Source organism: Mastigoproctus giganteus, chromosome 5 (genome assembly GCF_048544385.1).
Source record: "Mastigoproctus giganteus isolate SK-2022 chromosome 5, ASM4854438v1, whole genome shotgun sequence".
NCBI lineage: Eukaryota > Metazoa > Arthropoda > Arachnida > Uropygi > Thelyphonidae > Mastigoproctus > Mastigoproctus giganteus.
The window spans coordinates 165,766,400-165,791,074 of record NC_143579.1 but is presented as its reverse complement, the minus strand read 5'-3'; the positions used below and the strand labels follow the sequence as shown (position 1 = coordinate 165,791,074).

Genomic DNA, 24,675 nt, shown 5'->3' with positions numbered 1-24,675 from the left:
CAAGGATGTGGGAGAACTTTCTCATTGAGTAAAATGAAGTTTACAGACAAAATTTTAATTTTAGAAATCATAAAATATATAGTGTATTTTGTCCATTTTAACATCAGATTAAAATTTCAATTCAAATATCACTTTAAAAAAAAAAAAAATGTAGATGATAAATACCCTAAATCAATAAAATAAGTGCATTTACCCTGGTTTCTTTAATTAAAACACTGTATATATTGTTTTCATTAATAATCATTCTGTATTTTATGTGGTAAAATTAGTCTGTCTTTATTTTCTCTTTTTTTTTTTTTCTTTTTTTTTTTTTTTTCTTTTTTTTTATTATCACATCCGTGTATTTGTGTGTCAAACATTCAGCAGGCAGTTTTGTCCAAAGTATTAATGACAAATGGTAATGTACTCAGTCATCTGACTAAATCAATACTTTATTTAGTGGTTTAGTATGGTTTTTTTTTTTTTTTTGCACATGGATGAATCTGTTTTTCAGAAACTCTCTTACGCTTATCATGCAAATCCCTTTTTTAGTGGCCTGCCATCATTGTCTCATTCCATTTAACTTAGTATCTTTTTTCGATAGTCTTTATTTTGGTGAAAATTTTCATTAATTTTCTCCTCACTCACTGCACTAAAGTTCTATGGAAAATATTCAAGGGGCTGCAACATGATTGTGCAGAACACAACCATGTTGTAACCCCTAGATTTTTGAAACTAATAAGTTAGGAGTTGACAGTTTCCTCATGGTCCTTTGATTTTTAAATGCTTAAAAGAACTTTTTCAAAATACTCTTGAATACTAACAACCTCAACTTCTTTCTAAGAAGTTGCAAAATTATCATTTTGCAGCAGCTGTCTGATTTGTGTTATATTGAAAACTCAGGAAATTTTGAAATAATGTACTTAAAACAACCTCCTTCTTTTATCTATGGCTTTAGCACTGCTAAAGTTTCATTAGTCCCAGTTTTGTGTGTAGCAGTGACAGAAGCACTTTGCTTAAAGAAACAGGTGGCCTATAACAACAATTTTGCTTCCACTTATGAGATTAGTCCATTTTGCCCACATCTTCCTAATTCAGTGATCAGTTGGAAAACACATTCCTCAACCATCCTTTTTCAGTTTAACTTCATATCCCCTTATGGTAGCTTTCATAAACACTGCACTTCAGTTGTACTTTCAAGGTATAATACAGAACTTTTAGAGCTAAAGTTACTACCTCTTCCAGAATTAATCTATCCAGATAGGTTTATCTTGGTTCTGGGTAGTAACTGTTATTAATAAAAGATTGCTGTTATCACTTACATCCTACCCAAATTTTTAGTTATAAAAATGTTTTTTCTGTTCCAAACATTCAATGAATGTGTGTAATATAGTTTCTAAAAGTAGTCTAAAAGTACTTCTGAAAGTAGTCCTTGTGGCATGTCCGTTAAAGATTTGCAATCACTTCTAAAGTTGAAAATGGATATGTTGAATACTAGCAATATGGAAACTGTAGTAAAGGAGATAAGATTTTCATTCTTACTTAATGACAACATTTATTTCACCTTGGAAATGAACAACAAAAATTCTCTTGTTTCTAGTTGTCATTACTCGGTACTCAGGCAATTCTGGCATGTAATGGAGCACATTATGCTCCATTACAAATCAGACCCTCCTAATGTTTGTTATTTTGGTATTTAGGAGCATTAGCAACTAAGGCCATATTGCTCCGGGGATATGCAGTGGTCATTCCCTAACCTTTCCATATTTTGGTAGTCACGGGCTCGAACCCCGGTCTAATCATGAAGCGTGTGCTACACACTGCTGCTCCTGCCCTCCTGGCTACGGAGGTGCCCCCTCCTAATGGTGTGAAGGCAAGCATCAATTGGAAATCTTCACATGTTCAAACTTATAGCTTAATACTGATTTTTCTCTAACTTCAGGAGTGGACATGTTGGTTCTTTCCCCTCCACAGCAGGAATTCTGCAAAATGCCTACTTTCACTTAATATGTATTATTTGAGTGAGGGACCCCAAGTTGTTTCCGTTTGGATGTTTGAGGCTGACAGCTTAAGGAACAAAGATCAGCTAGATAGAGTAATTACTCATTGAATGGTAAATAAATTTGATGAATTTGAGATATTGCTCAAAATATCAAAGGCAGATATTGTTGGGATATCAGAGACTTGGTGTCACACAGATATAAGGAATGCAGAACTGGAATTTGGGGAGTACAATGTGTACAGAAAGGATAGACAGGAAGGGAAGCGGGGTTATGCTATTAGTTAAGAAACACATAAAATCCAAGGAAGTGAAGCCAGTCGACATCGATGGACAGTGCAGTGTCAAGTCAGTTTGGTGTGACATAAGCATTGGGAGATCAAAATTGAGAGTAAGAGTGTGCTATAGGCCTAATGACTCTGATGAGTATAGTAAGAAACTGTACAAGAAAATAGTGGACCAGTAAATCAGAGAGTCTTATAGGGGATTTTAATTTCCCAGATATTGACTGGAATTTGTGGGTTGATCCCTCACGCACTAGCAAGGTTTTTGTGGATTTATTGAATGATTGTTTTCTACATCAGCATGTTCAGGAGGAAACTAGAGGGAGTAATACTCTTGATCTGATTATCAGTAGTGATTCTTCATGCATTAAGAATCTGCAGATAAAGGAACCACTAGGTGGCAGTGATCACAGTGTGCTGAAGTGGGATTTACTTAAATAGGTAACTACCATCAGGGGTAAAGGGAAGGGTTTTGCTTTTGTAAAGGTGACTAGGATGGTCTGAGACAGTATTTAAATTCTATACAGTGGGACCAACTGATGATGTTACCAACAGCAAATTCAAAATGGGAAGCATTCAAAGAACTTATCTTGGAAGCTACTAGGCTTTACATACCAACTAAGAAATATTGTTCAAGGTTTAGGCCTAAATGGATGTCAGATGAACTAATGAGACATATGAAAGAGAAGAAAAATGCATGGGATACATAAAAATTAATGGGTGACATGGAAGCCTATGATAGATATAAGCTGGTCTGTAATCAAGTCACAAAGGAGATTAGGCAGGCAAAGGCAGATTATGAGAAATCCTTGGCAAAGGATGCAAAGAAAAACAGAAAAGAGTTCTTTACCTATGTAACAGTAGTGTTACATAGAAGAAAGGCTTAAGTTTTGCAAATTACAGTGTCTGGAGACTAGGCACCGGTGAGGTGATCTGATAGAGGTGTATAAAGCCTTGAATGGTTTGAGCATGCTCAATGCCGATGGGATTCTTCCTCTTGCTCAGAATAATCACCTAAGAGGGCATAAATTCAAATTGAGTAAAGACAGATGTAGGATAGATGTGCGGAAATTTGCCTTTAGCCAGCAGGTAGTTGGTTGGTGGAACAGACTTCCATCCTTTGTTATGGAAGTTGATATCCTAAATAAATTTTAGGCTCAACTGGACAGGTATTTTAAACAAACGGAGGGGTGAAATGGGGGTTGTTTTTTTTTTTTTTTTTTTTTTTTTTTGGTTTTTTTGCATGATGCTGCATAAGCTTGCTTTCTTGCATCATATGCCTATGCTAATTTAAGGAGGGAGTCAACTAGTTTCTTCATTTTATTCTTTAATTATTTATTGATTTATTTTTTTGACTGGTGCAGCAAAACCTTAGGCCTCCTTACGCAATATGGTTTATACTTAATACACAATATACTTAATTGTTCTGAATGTGATTCCAGCAATTCTCGAACATCACTGTTGTCAATTTCATCAAAGCCTAGATCTCTTCCAATATTTGCTATTTCATCAGTAACAGTGTTGAGTGAAACTACAAAAATCATTTGCGCAATGAGGCAAAATATGCTTCCAAACTGCTCTCATATTGCTGGATGTTACTTCAGACCACGACTCATGAATATTGTCTATTGCTTTCCCGCTGTCTTAATTTCTCCAAAATTCAACTAAAGAAACTACACCATCTTCAGTTGTTGCTTCAGTTGCTTGCACAAATGTTCTGTGTAAATAATAGGCCTTAAAAGTAGTGATTATGCCTTGATCCATAGGCTGTAAAAGACTTGTTGTATTTGAAGGTAAAAAAATAACTTTCACGTTTTCACACAAATCCAAAAGTGCTGGTGGGTGGCCCGGGGCATTGTCTAAAATTAATAAAATTTTCAATGCAAGATTTTTTTTCTTCACAGTAGGCCTTAACTATCAGACAAAAATAGCTAGTGAACCACTCTTCAAATAAAGCTTTCATGACCCAAGCTTTTCTATTAGAGCAGCAAACAACAGGTAGGCTTGCTTTATTAAAACCTTTACCGAAAGATCTGGGAGTTTCATTTCTATAGATAATCACAAGTTTTAATTTCAAATCGCCTTCTGCATTGTCTCCCAATAAAAGTGTTATTCTATCTTTGGAAACTTTATATCCTGGTTGAGCCTTTTCTTTTTTTGCTATAAAGGTTTTTTTGGCATTCGTTTCCAAAAAAGGCCTGTTTCATCAACATTAAATATTTGTTGATCTGCGTAGCCGCCGTCGTCATCAATTTTCTTTAAAATTTGGGGATATTTCGTGGCTGCTTTTATCTGCACTTGCCACTTCTTCAGTCAATGCAACGTTATGCAGTCCTGTTCTTTTCTTAAAACATTCAAACCAACCTTTACTGACAGTGAAATTTTCTTCTGTTTCCGCTTCAATCACTTTTTCTTTTGAAGAACTTGCTTGAACATTTTCTTCAGTTGCTACTCTACCCAAGTTTTCTATTGTTTACTTTTCCTTTCACATTGCAAAAATACTCAAGGCTTTTATTTTTATGGTCATTGTGCAGATTGGAATTCTTTTTTGATTGCAGTCTTCTATCCAAATGGCCAAAAGACATTCCATGTCAGTCATCGTAACACTTCTGTTTCTTGTGGTTTGTGTGCATGCTGACGATGAAGCAAGCTTACCTTTTTCCTTATATGCACTGGCTTTACTTAAAATCTTCCGAATCGTTGATTCAGGCATCCCAAGATGTCAACAAATTTGTATTTTACTATCACCATCTTGAAATCTTTTTATGACTTCAATTTTTTCATCTAACATTATCACTTTTTTCTTATTACCAGAGGCACACTATCACATACACTTTTCCTTTTATTCATAGTTAATAATTACGTAATATATAAAAATGTAATAGAAATTAATGTAATTAATTAGTATGCACAGTAATTAATGGCGGGAGTCTGCACGTTAACACGCAACACAAGAACAACTGAAAGCAACTGATCTGCATGTATGTAATAAATGCAGTGCGGTCAGTGTTGTCCTTCAGAGTGCATAATGTTAGAAAATATTTCAATTGTTCTAATAATACACATTTGAAATAATCCGTTTATTTTTATTTTCTTATGGTAGAAAAACAAACTAGCTTCCCACACTGTATCTTGCGTTTGTTTTTGTTTATTTCTGGATAACACTTCTCAATGGAGAAAAATTATGATGCAACGTGAAATAAATAGTAACTCCCTTTCGTGAACAGAGCCACGCACTCACTAAGAAAACCAGCAATGTTTCTATAATTATTTTATGCATACTTTAGCAGTGTACTGTATTTACATTCGTAACTTAGTACTGACTTTAGTAGCATCACCATCTTCAGTTTCTTTTTACCAAGCCAAAATACTGTGCTAATCGGAATTTTGATTTGTGCTAATTGAAAATTGGTGGCTGAATATAAACTGTGCTAATTCGAGTCTCGCGCTAATCGAGGGATTCCTGTACTCACTTTTTACAGGCTTTCCCTTAGAGTCAGTCTGCCATGCAGGACAAGAAAACTCACAAAAATAACAGATCATTAGAAATTCTCCCCCCTGTATCCACACACCTTGATAGTAAAAATACCGTTCACCAGATTGACCCAAGAGCAAAGGACTGACAGGTAACTTGAGAGTTTAGCAGTTTCACTCAAGAGTGAAAGAGTACAACAGGTTGGGTAACATGTTGGGGATAGGAGAATCCACATTGCTTTTCACTGCATCAGCAGATATTTGAACTTTCAAGAATGTAATTCAAGGAGAGAAGAAAACCAAAATATGACTACAAAAAAAACTTTATTTTTCATTACACAACAAATAGGAGGAAGTGGTGGGCAGAAATATCAAATAACAAGAAGCAAGTCATTAACCTCCCTCTCTCCTCCTCACATCATTGAGCTTTACCCTCCCAGTTTCATATATCATCATCTAACCAGACAGCAGACCACACACACACACACACACACACACACACACACACACACACACACACACAGGCCATGACAGGATATTCCCTATCCATCAACCGAGGTGACCAGAATAGCAAAGCTTCATTCCAGGTCATGTATGACATTACAGGTCTCTAAAGATCCCAACTAGTTGCCAGACAGTCCGTTCTCAGCCAGTCAGTATAATCTATGATAGTTCAAATAATCCAGCCACAGATGTGGGTGGGTGTTAGAGATCATTCACAAAACTGCATACCCACTGATATGCAGTTTTTCTATGACTTTTGTTCCACAATCATTATTGTTATTATTCCCATCAGGATGGATGCTGATAAGTTCTTTTCAAATTTTTAATCTTATTTGTTGTATTCCCTTGTCCCGCTATGAGGACTGTAGCAGCAATGTATACAACTTAATTAGTTCAATATTTTCATTTTATGCAGAGTCATATGAAATATATGATTTTATTATTCAAAATTCTTGTAAGGCTTGGTCAGGTTCAAAATAAAGCAGTTGTGTTAATGCAGACAAGTGTTCTGTCCAGAGTGGTATGTTACCATCAGTATAGTGTGCATAGTGTTAGGGTCGGGCGCCACCTGTGGTTTCCCACATCTGCGCCATATGTACACTATGAAGAAATACAGAACACTGTTAAATGCCAGAAAAAGTGTAGTGTGTTGAATGTGTAGTTTTGTATTGGGTTCTGTTGTGTGTCCTGGCATTTGGCCGCAGGGCCCCTGGTGGAACCCCACGTTGCCCGCACACACCACTAGGAGGTAGCCAGGCTGCCCATTATTCTCTGGCAGGTCTCCATCAGGGTCGCCTGAGCTTCCTGAACGGAGACCAATTAAAAAAAAATAATAATAAAAAAATAATAATAATAATAAAAAAATAAAAAAATAAATAAAATAAAAAAAAAATAAAAATAAAATTAATAAATAAAAAATAAAAAAATAATAATAACAAAAAAAAAATAAAAATAAAAAATAAAAAAATATATAAATAAAAAAATAATAATAATAACAAAAAAAATAAAAATAAAAAATAAAAAAATATATAAATAAAAAAATAATAATAATAACAAAAAAAATAAAAATAAAAAATAAAAAAATATATAAATAAAAAAATAAAAAATATAAAAAAAATAAATAAATAAAATTAAAAAATAATAATAAAAAAACCGATAATAATAATAAAAAAATAAGATAAATAAAAATAAATAAATAAATAAAATAAAAAAAATAAGTAAATAAATAATAAAAATAAATAAAAAATAAGGTAGAGTGCGGCAGTACAGAGTGTACGGAAGAAGATGGGGGATGAAAGTAAGAGTAAGGGGATGTAGGTAAGGGCATCCCGTAAATTGACAGTGGAGCATATGCCCCACCAGGAGAAAAGGGGGAGCGGATAACTCCAGAAGGGTAGAAAAACCACTCAGCGAGAGTGCTGAGTGTGACTTATATTTTGCGGTGGAGTGGTCAAGACCACTGGAGCCTACCAAACCATATGGAAAGTTAGCAGGTAATCCTACTTTGGATGTTCCAGGGTTAGCAAGTCGATGCTGGTAAAACAGTCAAGTACAGATTTTTTACTTCAAGTTTGAGTAAGTCCTTTACAGGTTTCTATCCCTGGCTTGAGTTGGTTGTAGAGTCCTGCACCTAGAAAAGAGGTTCTGTGCGTACTCCGTTAATGATTTATAATATTGTTCTTCAGAAATTAGCAGGTGCTCCTGTCCTTGAGGTATGTGTTGTAGCCTGGTGTACAGTGTTTCTCGAAGATCGTTATAAATTGGGCAGTTATAAAGAAGATGGTCCCAATCTTCAATTTCTCCACATGTATAGTAGGGATTATTGATGATTCCCAAGGTAGTCAACTTATGATTTATAGAGCCGTGTCCAGTTATAATATATGTACAGTAGAGGCCAGGAGAGAACCAAGGTGGCGACTTTGGATAAACTAGTTTGACATCCGGGATGAATTTCTTAGTTACCCTTGTCCGTCTCCTCCCATCTTGTCTGCCAGATTTGTAGTAGCATGGCAGCTAGTTTTTTCTTTTCTTGCTTGCAGTCAGTGCGGGTGTCGATGGTATGTCCAAAGATGGTAGCTGGGATTCCCCGCGACAGGCAGTAGTGCAATCCTCGACGGATAACCTCCAAGTCAAGGGGGGGACACCTGCAAGAACCTGTTACCATCAGTAGTGTAGCTACCCTTTTTTGGGCCCAGAGGCAAAGAATATGTTTGGGCCCCTACTTAATTAATGAAAATTGCAAAAACAGAAGACGGCCAAAGACACCTGGCCCCAAAAGGGCCCGGGCCTGGCGGCAATTGCCTTGCCTGCCTACATGGTAGCTACGCCACTGGTCACCATATATAATGTGATTTTCTAAAAAAAGTTGGCACAATTGTTAATATATATTATTTCTCTCCACTTAGAGATTATTTCCTGAAGTGTAAAATTGTAGTCTTTTTTTTTTTTTTTTTTTTTTTTAATGTAAAATTTGGATATTTACATGTACAAGAAATGGAAATCTCTTTGATTTCAGTGAAACCCAGTTCTAACTTAAAATTTAAATTGCAAGACTGATGAACATCCAATCTTTATTTTCCAGATTTATGAAGTGTAATCAAGTAGTTTCTGGGCCCTATATTTTTCTCATTAGCCTGTAATTATTTATTTTATTTATTATTTTGGAACATAATGAAAATGTCAAACTTTTTCCCTTCAGTGCAAACTTCATTTCAGTTTTGGTTTTAAAAAAGTCAACTATGTGCTAAATTTGAAGAGTACATTAAGAGATTATTCACTATCAAAAAATTAACAGTCAATTTTTGCAGTTGTAGTTAAAATTGCAGTCTGTTATATGTAAATTTGGATATTTACACATGATGCCAGAAATGAAAATTTCTTTGATTTCACTAAAATCAGTTATAACTCAGAGCTTAAAATTGAAATATTTAATTTAAATTGTAAGATTGAAGAACATCCAATCATTACCAAATGTGATTGCTCTATTTTTCTTTGTAGGCTGCATTTTTTTCTTTCTTTTGTTTTTTTTTTTTAATCATAATGAAGAGGTGAAATATTTCTGATCACTGTGAACTTCAAATGCAATTTTGGTTAAAAAAAAAAAGGTTACTGTTTTAGAGTTTAAGTATATGTAGGCTGACGACAATATTCATGCAGATTTAATATAAATTTTTGCACAATCAAAGCAGAAGTATCATTGTGGCAGAGAAACCAATCCACAAACTATTTCAAGGGGCATTTTTTTATCCACTTTTGTAAACAACACAGAACATATGCAGTTTGAACACAGAACAGATTTGCAGTTTGTTTTTGTGCATCAAATTCCCTTTCTACTAATTCTGTCAGTATCAAGAAACACAGTTTAGAATGCTCTTCACATTTGAATGGATTTCCTGACTTTCTTTGGGTACAGTTGAATTTGGACTGTTTTTGTCTCAGAGAGTGTAATACCCATAAATCCATGGTTCTACACCTGTGATGACTAAAGAAAGGAATTCTTTTTCTGTCTCATTAGAATGCATTTGGCTTCATCCAAATGACATTCCATCCTAATAGCAAAATTGCAGATAATGAGATGCTTGTTTTCACAAATGAGTTTTTTAATCCATATTAATATATCTCCATTTTTTTTAAGGATGGATGTGCTGAAAATTCACCATCATAAATGTGCCATTCCATTTTTAAATTAAAAACCAAGTTAAATGTTTCAGTTTTGCTTATTTCTTCCTTTCCAAAGGAAGTATTAAATATATCATTATGTTCTAATGCGATTTTGCCTAGTATGGAAAAAGAACTTGATGTACTAGCATTGTTCTTTAAAGTCACTAATTTTCTGAAAAATGAAAATTGCAAAGAGCACTCTGCACAACCTTAGTTTATAACATGTTACTCTCAGTTACAGAGCCAAAGGTCTTGAAATGAACAGCAAATGATTCAATAGTTGTCATTTCACTATCACCTGGCAGATGAACTTCGTAATAACTATTGTATGGTCAGCTTTTTGGCAGCAAAAACATTTCCTTCACATATTGTATAAGATAAAAGTATAGTAGTATTATAACATCTATTAACATACAAAATTTTCCCTTTACAGGTAATAATTGTAGGTGATAGTGTAGGTTCACTTATGGCATATGATGCTCTTTGTCGTAATGTTCAGTACAGTAGTCATTATGGCAGTGAAAACAGTATAAATGAACTTGATCCAACAATACAACAACAGCAGCAGCAACAAATTCCTGCCCATTATCCTCCTAGTCCTAGTGTTGTTCCTCGGCCTAACCCTTTAATTTCAATTAGTGATGGTAGTGGTAATGAGGAAACTGAAGAAAGTTCAGAGAGCAAAAAATTCAGGGCCACTGCAACAGGATCAACAGTAAGACCATATAGAAAATCATATTCTCATCCTCAAGAATCAGAACCGGCATTTTATGACAATGTCACGTGAGTATCATTAATATTGCTTGCCACATCTTGATAAATTAATTTGGTCTGTTTTTTTTTTTTTTTTTTGTATGTGTGTATTGTGTAAACCTAAATATGCACTCATTAAATATTCCTGTGATACTTCTGCTAACATATGAAAGTGTGTTACATTTTCCACCAGCTATGGAGGACAACATTATTCTCATCTAGCTTTAAAAGATATTTTCAGTGAGCCAGGATTGAATAGTTTGGCATTACTGTCTTTATTCACTGAGATTGACAATTGGCAGGGATCATCTTTTCATGCATCATCAAATGCTTCCAACTTGTTTTCCAGGGTCAAAAGTTAATAAAGTTATAGAACAGTTATAATATTTTAAGGGCATAAAAGGATAATGTTATTAGTACCAGTGTCATTAGTATGGTTACTGTTATACAAGTTGGTACTAATGATATTAAGAATAGGCTATCTGAATATTTAATTAACAGGTATAGGGCATTGTTAAGAAAAAGCCACACTTAGGATTAAATTTGAATGTGTCTGGAATTTTGCCCAGATATGATAGGAGGGAGGACATGGAACTGACAGCCTTGTCAGTCAGTTCCACCCTGGAGAGAGATTGTGCAAATTTCATTGGGTAAAATTTTTCTCACCTTGGTTAGTGTGTCCCATCCCTATAAAACAAGAGAGACTGGTTTTAAATGGATGAGACTTAAATAGAAGCAGTGCAACAATATTTGCTGATGCTATGGAGGCAATGGTAGGTAGGTAGATAGGTTAAGAAATTGCTAGTTTGGGGGGATACAAAGTCCAATAGTTTAATGTCTACTGCAAGCAGAGGTAAACTTGATTCTTGCACTCCTTCTAATGAGTGCATGTGGCAGCCTGTAAAAACATGATATGAGAGTTACAGGGACTGCTTTGGATGTCGTCATGGGACAAGGCTGTGTAAATTGACTAGAAGTAAAAGTAGATGCACACATATATGTTTGCACACTAATGGTGAGAATATAGTAAATAAATTCAATGAATTTGAAGTATTGGTAAAGTCATAAAATTCAAACATTGTAGGGATATCACAAGCATGGTGCCTCTCAAACAATAGGGTGGGTGAGTACCACATTCAAGATTTTTTTTTTTTTATTTGCAAATGTCTGCTTATTTTTGCATTGGTATCAGGATGAATTGCCCATCAAGTGTGCTGTAGTAGTCTACAATGTAAAACAGAAATGTGTGATAATAGCATTTGTTGGTACAATAATTTCATAGTATTTGCATATTATTGCATAGCTGATTAACAAATGCCTCTCAGTAAGATACCAGAAATAATACATAAAATTTCAGATGATATATATGCAACATTTTTCACAAATTGTAAAATCTGAACCATGAGGTTGCCTTGTCTACCATACCAAACATCCAACTTACGCTTCCTTCAGAATTGAACTAAAGGATTGTGACCTTCAAAAGTATCTAAATCCTGATATCTGGCCGAATGGTCTACTAGTCATGCCATTTTATGGAACTGTTCTAGGTTCTGTCAACAACTTCAGTGAGGAGTTAACGTCTAACTCTCAATCTGTTGAGCTCTCTGCATAGCTAGAGAATACCAGTCCGGGTTCCCATCATAGTCCATCATTTATCCTTCCTCCTAATGCTTGCGAACATCCTTCTAACACCTATGTTAATCTCAACATTTTTCTTCAGAATGTAAGAAGCGTAAAAAATAAACTGTCTACGCTTATAGCACTTTTGGTTGAAGAAACTCATGATATAATATGTTTAGTTGAAACATGGATGCAAGAGCCTCTTCATGATGTTTTTCTACTGCCGTAAAATCTAAACTACACTCCATACATGACATCTAGGATTAATCGAAGAGGTGGAGGATCAGCAATTATTTTAAAATCCAACATTAAAGTTATTAACACCTACAACTCCTGTTCCTACAACTTTGAGGGAATTTCTCTTCTGATCCAACTTAAAGATTCACTACTTCAAATATATAATATTTATATTCCGCCTGGACCTACTGATGATATTATCAACGAAGTATTAACCTGGATCATCACTGTTCATAAGTCTCAATCTAACATAATTATAATGGGCGACTTTAATCTCCCCCCTGCCCAAATATAATTCGCAAATGAAATTGCTGTCCGATTCCTTATTAGTTCTAGGAGCTAAAAGTATCAACGTCCCTGCTACAAGAGGTAATCAAGCGCTTGATCTAGTTTATTCCAATCTTCAACTTCAAGAAAAGCATAGTAGCAACATTACATTTAGATCTGACCACAAAAGTATAGAATTGCAAGCAACAATTTGCTGTGGGAATCCTCACCTCCCTCTAGAAAGCACTAAAAGAATATCATCAGTTAAATTCCTTTAGAAAGAAAGTTTTTGCAACTCTTAAAATACTATCCATGGGATTTTCTTAAAAATATACCTATTCAGGATGCCACGTTTTTACTAATAAAATGGTTAAATCAATTAAAAACAGAGTCGGCATCCAAACTTGTAAGACTTTCTTCTTAATCCAAACCGTGGTTCAAATCTCATCTAAAACCATACTTTAAAAGGAAACAAAAATGCCACAGGCACAGGCAGTGGAAGAAGTACGGCACTTCATCAACACACACAAAGTATAAAAAGAGCAGAGCACTGTTTCAGCTCAAAAAAATTCAGGCGTACAAAAATTACTTAACGTTCAGGCTCAAGCATAATAAAAGAGCACTTTCTTCAAAAACAAGAGCTACCTTGCAGCATGACCAGACTTTGGAATGGATAAAATTAAATATGGAAACATGCAATTTTGACATATTGTTTTGATTTTGTAGATATGCAATTTTGTTTTGCATATCTGCAATGAAGATATGCAAAACAAATTTAAAGAATTCAATTCTTATAAACACGCAAATAGCATTCAACATGAAATGCATCCTAATCAAGCCTTGCCAATCAACCAACTTGTAAACAAGAATACAGTTCAGAAAATTATTAACAAACTACGAATTGATAGTAGTGAAGGCTCTGACGGCATCCCTAGTTTTATTATTAAATTGTCCAGTGCATTCATCATTGATTCTCTAGTTCATATTATTTCCAGTTGCATCTTCCAGCCATTCCTTCCAAGATTATGGAAGACTTTTAGATTTACCCTGATTCCAAAGCAGGCTAGTAATAATAACCATATAAGCTATCGTCCAATTGCTGTATCGTCAATAATCGCTAAGATTATTGATAAGATCATGCTGCCATATCTTCGGGATGTGATCTTCGCTAATGCACCCGACAACATGCATTTTGGTCCTACAGAGCGCTCTACAACAACAAGCCTAGCTGACACCATTGTGTGCATCCAAACTGCATTTCAGGATAAAGCACAATGCGATGTCATTTACTTAGACATCAAAAGTGCTTTCGACAACATTGATCACAAGAAAGCCATCGAAATACTGAAAAATCATTTCCTCATTGACACAATGGTTATATCCTATCTTCAATACAGCCTAAATCATAGAAATCTCATCTTCCCCACTAATACTGATAATATTCTCGTCACAACCACACCAGGCGTTCCTCAAGGAGGTGTTCTCTCCAGTGTTATATTTTCAGAATCTCTACAACCACTTCTACAAGAAAATCCAAATCTGCTGGCTTATGCCGATGATTTAAAGTTGTTTATTATTTCCAAATCCTGTGATGACGTTTCCAAGGTTAGCCATGATGCGAATTTACAGATGTGCGGAATCATCAAGTATCTGAAGAATCTCAATCTGACTATAAATATAAAAAAATCTGCTCAAATAACTTATTCCTTATAGAAACAACCAAACCACATAGAAATTAAAATCGCAAATGTTTCAATTCCCAACGTATTTGCTCACAAAGACCTAAGAGTTGTTTTTGACAAAAATCTTTCATTTAATTCTCACTATGTATATGTTGCTAAAAAAATTCAAAAATCAAGATGGCTGATCAAGCAAGAAACAGCGCGATTGAAGATAGAAAAACAGTCATTAACCATGTTCAGAGATGCATTTTTCCCATTCTGTCCTATGCCTCCGAAATCTGGTCTGGTGCTCCTCAAGTTACCGTTAAAAATTCCTTGCGCTAGAGTATTGGGTTCTTAGATGGCTGAACAATAAAATTCGTTTTCCCCATACAATATCCAGGCAACAGCTTTATAAAAACTTAAAAACAAAGCCTCTGCAACAGATGATCAATGAGTCTGGAGTCATGCTTCTTGCAAAGTTAATTACTTCTGCATCCAGTTCACCAAACCTAGTCAACATAATAGCTCCCACCAACAGAGAAAACTCAAGAAACCAACAACAATTCAAACTCTCCAGACTAAAACAAATGGACAGGATGTTCCCCAATGCATCCCTTCACCTCATAAATTATCACAACATTGATTGTAAGAGGTTGCTCAACTCTGAAGCCTACAGGAGTCTCATTTCCAAACAAATCATGAGAAATATAAACAACTGCCTGCCTGCAACCCATTAACTACATCCGAGAGCCAAACGTGATGTTCTGCAATATATATTTTTGATCATTATAATTCATATTCGTTGTTAATGTATATATAGAATATCCTATGTATTTTTTATATACTGTATATATATATTTGTCTCCTTTGTACTGAATTTATGCCCCTAGCCTAGTGCTGTGATGGGCTTGCTGTAGTTGCAATAAATGAAAAATTTATTTATTTATATGCAGATATGATATTTCAATTTCAAGTGGCAGAAAATGTTATGTAATCAGGCATAATAGGTGTTGCATTTCATTGTCATAATGATGATGTCATATGTGCCGAAAGTTTATTTGCGTCTTTTGTCACAGAACATAATCATCCTCCAAGCTATCTTGATCATGCAGATGCATTTTTAGAAGTACTTTTCTTGATAGTGAAATAACAAAAACAAAAAAAAATAAATAAGATTGCGAAAGAGGATGTTTCACGAACAAAAGGCATTATTAGCAAAACCGCATGGATAGGAAAAGAAGAGATAGTGATGTCTCTGAAAAATGAGCCATATTCTGTTGCTACAGATGGCAGTAATCAAAGTGATTTCAAGCTATATCCCATAAAAATTGTTGAATCAAAAGTAGCTTACTTTCAGTGCCACCAGACAACTTCTGAACAACTTGAAAGTATGTGAGATTCTTCAAAAATTGTCTGGCACTTGATAATGCACCTGTTATGTTAGGCCTAAAAACTAGGGTAGCAAGGCTATTGAAAGAGAAGATTGATCACTTGATGGGAATAGGCCGTACTTGTATTATTAATTTGTGTGGTGAAAAGGGATCGGCATGCCTTCCTGTGAAAGTGGATGGATAATTGGTGGATATTTACTGCTATCTAGAATGCAGTTCAGATAATCAGATATGTTGTAGAAACGTTTTGTGAAAATTTATATTAACAAAAGTTTTCAATCTTTCACTTCCATTTTTTAAATTAATTACTATTATAGCAGACTAAATCAGAGGGATGATTATGAGGGCTTAGTGTCAGACAATGTTAACTACAATATCATTTTGTAGTAAATGTTTTTGTAATTAACCAAGAAAAAATCTTTCGACGTTTTCTTGGTTTACCAGAAGAAACAAAAGCAGAAGATTTTGTTCTTTTGCTCAGTGAGGAAGTATGTTATAGATGCATTTGGCTATGTGGTGCAGAAGTTACCATTGAAAAAAATAATAATAATAATAAAAAAAATAAATTATATATATATATATATATTTTTTTTTTCCAATGGTAACTTCTGCATGAATTATAACAGTTTACAGTGCATCATTTTCAAATTTGATATTTATTGCGCATAAGTTTCCAGACTTAAAGGTTAAGAAATAAAAATATATACAGTGGATTCCGGTTATTTGGGCCACCGGTTAATCGGGGCAGCAGCCGTTTATTTTGGGCAAATCTTAAAAAACAGAAACCAATCGAGAAAATAGCCAGGGTATACTTCACTTAATTGGGACAGCATGCCATTTAACCGGGGAGGGAGACCGCAGCACTGGAGATTACTCTACGATTGTCTCAGACAGTACCACGTGGTTCGGTCAAAATTCTGGGATAAATTATGGAAGTCACAACTATAAAACAATTAGCAGTCACCTGTTTATTGGGCTTTTCTATTAGTGAAATCTATCATAAACGGACAGTAAACTCGATCTTATTGAATTTGCGATAATACCGACAGCTGGAATTCTGTGGGTTGTTATGGTGAAATGTGTTTACACTTCCATGAAATCTTCAATCATATAAAAAAATTAATTTTCAGATCTTTTCATTCCTATTTTTAAAGCTTTGTAACTCGTTACTCCGTTCTCACTCGCGCGTATTGTGTTACTTGCAATTTGTGTGTGCCGTGTTCTTTGTTATTGATTGCTTATCTTTTTACTGTTTTAAATTTTAACCCCCACCCACAAATTTCAGTGAACAGAAATGTAAACTAGTTCGTATGTACATATTACAGTACATATTAATTATTCCAATTATCACGTATATTCTACCAATTTTCACAAATCATTTATTTTTTTAATTGGTAAGGTAATAAAGAGTAAATTTGTGCTTAATATATCTTTATAGCATGTGGATAATATTCCTCCTATTTTCACTAATTAGAATTGCTGTTTAATAGAATTAAAATTCAATTCACAAACGTGATCACAATGACCGGCGCTTACTGCACATCGTATAGTGAATGGTACTTTACTATGTTGAGTCTGTCATAACATGATTTGATTGTACAGTGAACCAATTGTTAAGGGGGGGGGGATACATTGTATTTTTAACTATTTACGTGAAACTTCAGATAATTGGGGAAGCTGCTTAATCAGGCCAAAATGCACTAGTCCCGATGTGTCCCAAATAACCAGAATGGACTGTATAAAAATAATAATAATTTTGAAATCATATGCTTGGATTTCAGGAAAGCTTTGATACTATTGCAAATAAAAGACTGCTGTACAAATTGGAGCAGTGTGGCATTAGGACACACTGCTTTGGATAAAGGGATGGTTGAGTGCGAGAAGACAGGGAATGGTTATTAATGGACAGTGCTCTTCAAGGACTACTGTTATTATTGGAGTCCAACTGGGTTCAATGCTCAGCTCATTGTTGTTTTCTATATAATGATATTAATGAAGGTATATCAGGTTAATGTGTAAGTTTGCTTGGATGATACAAAGGTTGGCAGGATTAAAAACAATAATCAGAGTATGCTATTTCAACAAGATCTAGAAAAATTTGGCAGTTCTGCTGAAAAATGGCAGATGAAATTTGACATTGACAAATACAAGATACTGCATGTGGATAGCAGTAATTCCAGATTAAGGCTCTAACTGTGTGGGACTACACTCAGGATAGTAGAAAAAGGAAAAAGACCTGGGAAGTAATTGTGCAATCAGACATTCAAATTTATCTGAGCAATGTAAACAGGCTTCCAGGACTGCTCATGGGGTTTTGTCTATGATATACAGGAACTTTGCTAGCAATGATAGGGAAGTGATTATCCCATTGTATAAAGCAAAAAGGTGATCTTACCAAGACAGGCTTCAGTTCTGCAAATTGCAACATCTGGAGATCAGGCACTTGCGAGTTGATCCGAATGAAGTGTTTAAGGTTTTGAATGGATTGAGCAAGCTCAGTGCTGATGGCATTCTTCCCCTTGCTCAGACTACACATATATGAAGAAGCATAAATTCATATTGAGGAAGGATGGTTACAGGATGGGTGTGTGGAAGCTTGCTTTCAGCCAGGGTGGTTGATTATTCAAAGAAACTTATCTGTTGTTGTCAAAGTGGGTAGTATTAATAATTTCAAGGAAGAATGAGACAAATTATGGAAATGGATGGTAAGGTGATGTTGGAGTTTTTTTTTTTTTTGCTGATGCATTTTATGCTTGCTATCTTGCATTATATGCTACTACTGCTAATAACAATAATAATAGATAAAACAATGGATGTTTGCTGCAACATCAGTTCTGTCAGTTTTAGTGTAAGAGCATACCAGATGCAATTATGAAAGAATTGATATGTAGTGGTCCTTTATTTGGGGAATGGATAAGTGCACAAGGAAGCTTGAAATTTAACATTTCATCCCAGGTCATTCTTGGCACTTTAACAATTCCTCATAGCAGTGCTGAGTGTGAGAGAATAGTAAGCCATTTCTGATGAGGCTTTGGCATTGCTCCTGATAGCCAAGTCTAGACGGCAGGGCCATTATGTGAACAAAACTTCTTCAACCACTTTTTCATTTTTAAACAAGGGCATGGGAGGGTGGGAATATATATCAGCATCTTATAAAGTTTCCAGGTGAGATATTCAATATATTCCAAATAATGCGAATAAGGTATTCAGTCGCCTGTTTATTGTTTTTTCCTTTGATTCCTTGTTTCTGTTACCATGCTATGATTTGGGAAGAAAATTTTCTTAAAAAAATAAACAATTTCACTTATTTTGAATTTTTGGTTTACTGTATTATCACCATGATGAAAGTTGGAAATAAAGCAAAGTTTTGATATTTCATTTTACCGATGCAGACTGTTAAATATAGTTCTAGATCTTAGAATTTACTATTATTTTGGTATTTAAAAGCTTTTTTTTTTTTTTTTTTTTTTAATAAATTATCTGAAATATAGACGCTGAAGGCCATACTGCATTATTATATATATAATTTAACTATTTAATAAAATTTTGCAATTACATAAATAACCATATGTTTGGAGGACTGCTGCTCCTTTCTTATTCATTGTGGATAAACACTACTAACAAATGCATGTGATCCTAGAAACTGGAGCTAGACTCTCTAGCATATTCATTCGATCTTCAGGCTGGTGGAGGAGAGTTCCAAAGCATTGCTATGCATAGGTGTAGGGGTTAATTGACATATCTAGGGTATGAAAGCCAGTTTTAGAGTGGCAAGTTGCTTTATTTCATTCTATTCACTTAGGAATGACAGAAAATTATATAACATTGTCATTTGTAACATCGGTTATAAATACATAATAAATCCTAATCAGTAATAAATAGAAAAAAGTATATATCTGTGATAATATGTTTCTGTGATAATGGTGTGGCTTAGTGGCACCTTTTAGCAAGCCACCATTGCATCTCACCATTGTAACAGTTTTTCTACATTTTTTTTTTTTTTTTTGTAAAAAAATAGTAAATGGTTTTGTCAAAAGCTATAATTCTGCCATTAAATTTATAATTTTTAAAAAAAGTTTACGAATAACAGCTTATATTCATTAAAAAATTGGCTAATTAATGATTTGGCCTTCAACTCTAGCAATCTTGCACAAAACTTCTGAAACACACAAAACAGAAGGAAGTCGTATTTTCTGTGCTGTCTGTTATATCTTCAGAAGAATAGTGACCAACCATGGAAATAGCTATGGAAAAGGGAAGCAGCAGAAACCGAATGTTTATGATACAGAGAGTGCAGGGCCTTCGGAAGAGATTCATCATTAATTAACCCGACTGCCATCTTTTGAAAGTTGTCATGATGCTTGAGAGTGCTTTTTGGTTGGAGGGCACCATTCCAGATATGGAAACAATATTCCATGGTAGGACAAATTTGAGATTTGTACATAGTTGTCTAGAAGAAAAGAAATGCCAAGAGCTAAAAAGAAAATCTAGTTTTTTGGATGTAGAAGAAGCAGTATTTCTGATGTTTAGGCCAAGAAACATGTAAGAAGTTAGAATAAGCCCTAATAGAGATATGTGAACTTGTCTAGAAAATGGTCATTGAAGATGAGCATAAGCACAGTAGATCGTTTTTTTTTTTTTGTTGGAAATTTAAGCAGGTCTGAATTTTAGAAGGATCGAAGTTGTATTCTTTCGCCCTTTGGAGAATTTCTTGGAGATGATCAAAAGACTTTAGGTGCAGGACAAGGTTTCTCAAACTGGAAGGTGAAATGTAGTATGCTGTAATCAGCAAAATTTTGGATTGGATTTCCAGTCATTATTGGAAATCCAATCAATATTTTAATATAATAAATGGTGATTAATATATGAGGTGTGGTTTGAGTAAGAAAGGGTTGTGGTTCAGTGTTAAAAATTTCTGTGCCTATTATATAACACTTCAAACAGTAAACGAGTTTCATGCCGTTTCAATCATGTAATTTTTTAATTATAGGTCCTGAAGTCAACAAAGTTGTGTGAATGAGGAAATATAGACAAAATCACTTACTATGCAGTTATCAATAGTTGGGGAAAAAAGGAACTAATGCCAAGAGTAGCTCATGGTGTATTGCCAATGATATACAGGGATTTTTCTAGCAGGAATAAGGAGGTGATTATTCCCTTGTATAAGGCAATGGTCAGGCCACATCTAGAGTACTGTCTTTTTTTTTTTTTTTTTTTTTTTTTTTTTGTTAGTTGTTGGCGCATCAGCTTCTATGGCCATATTGCACCTCCCAAAGTTTTTGCATTTTACTGTGATCCAAGCCCGAGGTGGGAATCGAACCCGCGACCTTTGGGTTGCCAGGCAGGCACTTTACCTACCTGGCTAGCCCAGTCTGCTCTAGAGTACTGTATACAGGCCTGGAGGCCTCATTTCAAGAAGGATGTAGAGCTGCTGGAACGAGTACAGAGAATTGCAACAAGATTAGTGAATGGAACAAAGGGGTGCTCTTACGAAGAAAGGCTTAAGTTTTGCAAATTACAGTGTCTGGAGACTAGGCACCAGCGAGGTGATCTGATAGAGGTGTATAAAGCCTTGAATGGTTTGAGCATGCTCAATGCTGATAGGATTCTTCCTCTCACTCAGAATAGTCACCTGAGAGGGCATAAATTCAAATTGAGGAAAGACAGATGTAGGATACACGTGCGGAAATTTGCCTTTAGCCAGCGGGTGGTTGGTTGGTGGAACAGACTTCCATCCCTTGTTGTGGAAGTTGATAGCCTAAATAAGTTTAAGGCTCAGCTGGACAGGTACTTCGAATGAACAGAGGGGTGAAGTGGAAGTGGTTATTTTTTATTTATTTATTATTATTTATTTATTTTTTTTGGCTGATGCTGCATAAGCTTGCTTTCTTGCATCAAGTGCCTCTACTAATGCTAATGCTAACTGAACCTTGAGGAAGCCCTAGAATTAGCAAAGAAGTTAGAAGAGATAGCACCATCTACTATCCCCATAGTGAGCAGTCAGAAAAAGAGAGATAGTTTGCAAAAAACGGTTGGCAAAGCATAAGATGGGAACTTAGAAGCCCTTTATGCCAATCATGATTTGAAACTTTGAAATTTCAAGAGCCACTACTTCAGTTTGCCAAATGTGTCCATTGAATTTATCAAAAGATGAGTAACATAAGCTATTATATCACCAGTGGATCAAAACCCATACTTTTGGTGAAAGCCATAATGGTGATCGTTGATCAAATGTAAAGTTTCAAGATACTATGCCGTTTGGAATTCTTCGTGAGTTTGAAAACCCCTGATTGAGGTTTATAAGGTTTCAAGAAGGGTTAGTAAAGTGAATGAAAGCAGAATTTTCACTGGTATGGAGAATTCCAGAACTAGTGGCCATAATTTCAAATTACAGGAGAAGAGGTTTAGGCTGGATTGTACAAAGTTTTCTCTTTAGCCAGAGAGTTGTTGATTACTGGAACAAGTTGCCTCTGCAGATAATTGAGGTTGATAATTTGAGTAAATTCAGAGGTCTGCTGGATAGTTAATATGTGAGGAATGAAGTGCATAATCAGTCTATTTTCTTAGGCCAGTGCAGCAAAAAGCCTGTGGCTTCTTTGCACTATGACGTAGCCGAGTGGTCTGGAGCTTGAGTGCAGTAGCACGTGCTCTTTGAGTGGACCGGCGTTCAAGCCCATGACTCCTAAATACGATTAACATTTGTATCAATGATTTATTGTAAACTCCACTGACCTGGTGGTTGTGCCAGAGTATAAACAAGAAATTTTTTTTTTTTTTTTTTTTTATATGGCTAATGCTATTACATCATTAGGCAACTTTTTCCAGTATTTGTCCGCCCTGGCCATGGTTATTCCATGAGATTTTATATTTCTGTCTCCTGGTTCTTTTCTCACCTACAAGAGAGAAGATACCTTCCTCGTTCATTTTGCTCACTGCTTTCAGCACTTTATACAGGGTGTCTCAAAAATATTGGTACAAACGTTTAGGGGAGGTAGGTAACATCTAAAGGAATGTGAAACACATAGGAACCCATAACCGGAAACGTCACGGGAAAGTAGTAGAAGAGGCACAAGAAGCAGAAATGGCACAAGACAGTAATTAGTGGCAAACATTTATTTGACATAATATTAACAATGGAGTACGAGATGGATGCATTTCATGATGTTACAACAGATGCTCGAAGGTTCCACCATGAGACGCAATGCATGACCTATGCAGCATGGATTGGCGGACACGGTCAAACACACCTGGAGTTTCTTTGACAGTAGCAGCAGCGCAGACGAGTCTCGCCACGAGATCCATTTCCGTCTCCACAGGCGATTCATACACGATAGATTTGAGGGACCCCCAAAAAAGAAATCAAGGCTCAATAAATCAGGTGAGCGTGGGGACCAGGCAATGGGTCCACCACGGCCAATCCATGGACGCCCAAAACGCCTGTTCAAATGGTCACGAACACACCTTCCATAATGGGCAGGTGACCCCGTCATGTTGAAACCAAATGTTGCGCCTCACATTTGCGGGAACATCATCAAGAAGAAAGATCCGATATTTAGCGGAGTTCATGCGGGATGGTAACAGGTATGGGCCGACTAAGCAATCACTGACCATACCTGCCCACAACATCGCTTTATTGTGAAGCGATGTTGTGCTGCATAGGGACGCACACCGTGTGGGTTGTCCTGAGCCCACACATGACTGTTGTGCTGATTGAATAAGCCTTCCCGAGTGAAATAAGCCTCATCCGTGAACAAAACATAGGCTTGAAAATTCGTCTTGAACACTTTCTTGAAGAAACCAATGCGCAAAAGCCACATGTGCAGGATGATCTTGGGGGAGCAGTAACTGAACCCTTTCGAGATGAAAGGGGTAAGGATTCGTCGTGCCAGACACGCTGTACACTGCAACGAGACACTTCTAAGACAGGGGCAATGGCACGTGTGCTGGTAGTAGGATTATTCTGGATGGCATTCAACGCTTTCTTCCATGGCGGGAGTTTGCGTCGAACATGGTCTGCCCGCACTACTTCTGTTCCTCTAAATGACCCATAATCGCACAAATTTTGATGCACACGCGCAAAAAAACGGTGGTCCGGTACATGTCTGTCTGGGAAGCGTTCTTCATAAATTCATTGAGCGGCTCTTCCATTGCCCTCTGCTAATCCATACACTAGGTGCGTGTCTGCCAGCTCACAGTTCTTATATCGATGCATGCTCTTTGTGCGGCGACTACTGCTTGAATGAGTAAACCAGAAATTTTCCCTCTTGCGAACTGATGAACAGCGCCGTGTACCGACTTATGGTGACGTTTCTGGTTATGGGTTCCTATGCGATTCACATTCCTTTAGATGTTATCTATCTCCCCTAAACGTTTGTACCAATATTTTTGAGACACCCTGTATACCTCAATCAGATCTCCCTTAGATGTCTAGTGGATGTACATCAATATACATACATCAGTAATATGATTTCCCTTCTGTGAACCCTCTCTAAATGTTTATGCTTTTATGAGGCGTCTCCAGAACTGAATACAAAATTCCCAATGCATCTGTCCTTGTCTTATATAGAGGAATAATAATAATTATTATTATTATCATTAGCTATAAGGTGCAAGGAAGCCTGAGGCTTTTGCTGCACCAGCCAAAAAAAAATCCTGGTCCTCCTCCCTAGCAAAGGTCCTGTGAATCACGGACTGGACACCATGTGCCTTTCTAGCTGCCTTTTTACACTGCATCAAAGATTTAGTGTCATGTTGAATCATAACAAGTAAGCTTTTCTCCTCTAACCATTTTGAGCTCCCCTATATATATATATATATATATATATATATATATCCTCTAGGAT

General features: G+C 35.7%; 1 protein-coding gene across 1 annotated transcript in view; it reads left to right on the top strand.

The window, feature by feature from the left end:
• The window catches only part of rdgB (retinal degeneration B), a 597,535-nt gene that overhangs the window by 289,972 nt on the left and 282,888 nt on the right, over positions 1-24,675 (top strand). Inside the window, exon 10 of the mRNA XM_090373500.1 lies at positions 10,334-10,683. Within this exon, the coding sequence (XP_090229626.1) occupies positions 10,334-10,683 (350 nt within the window). The remainder of the gene's footprint in view (positions 1-10,333; positions 10,684-24,675) is intronic.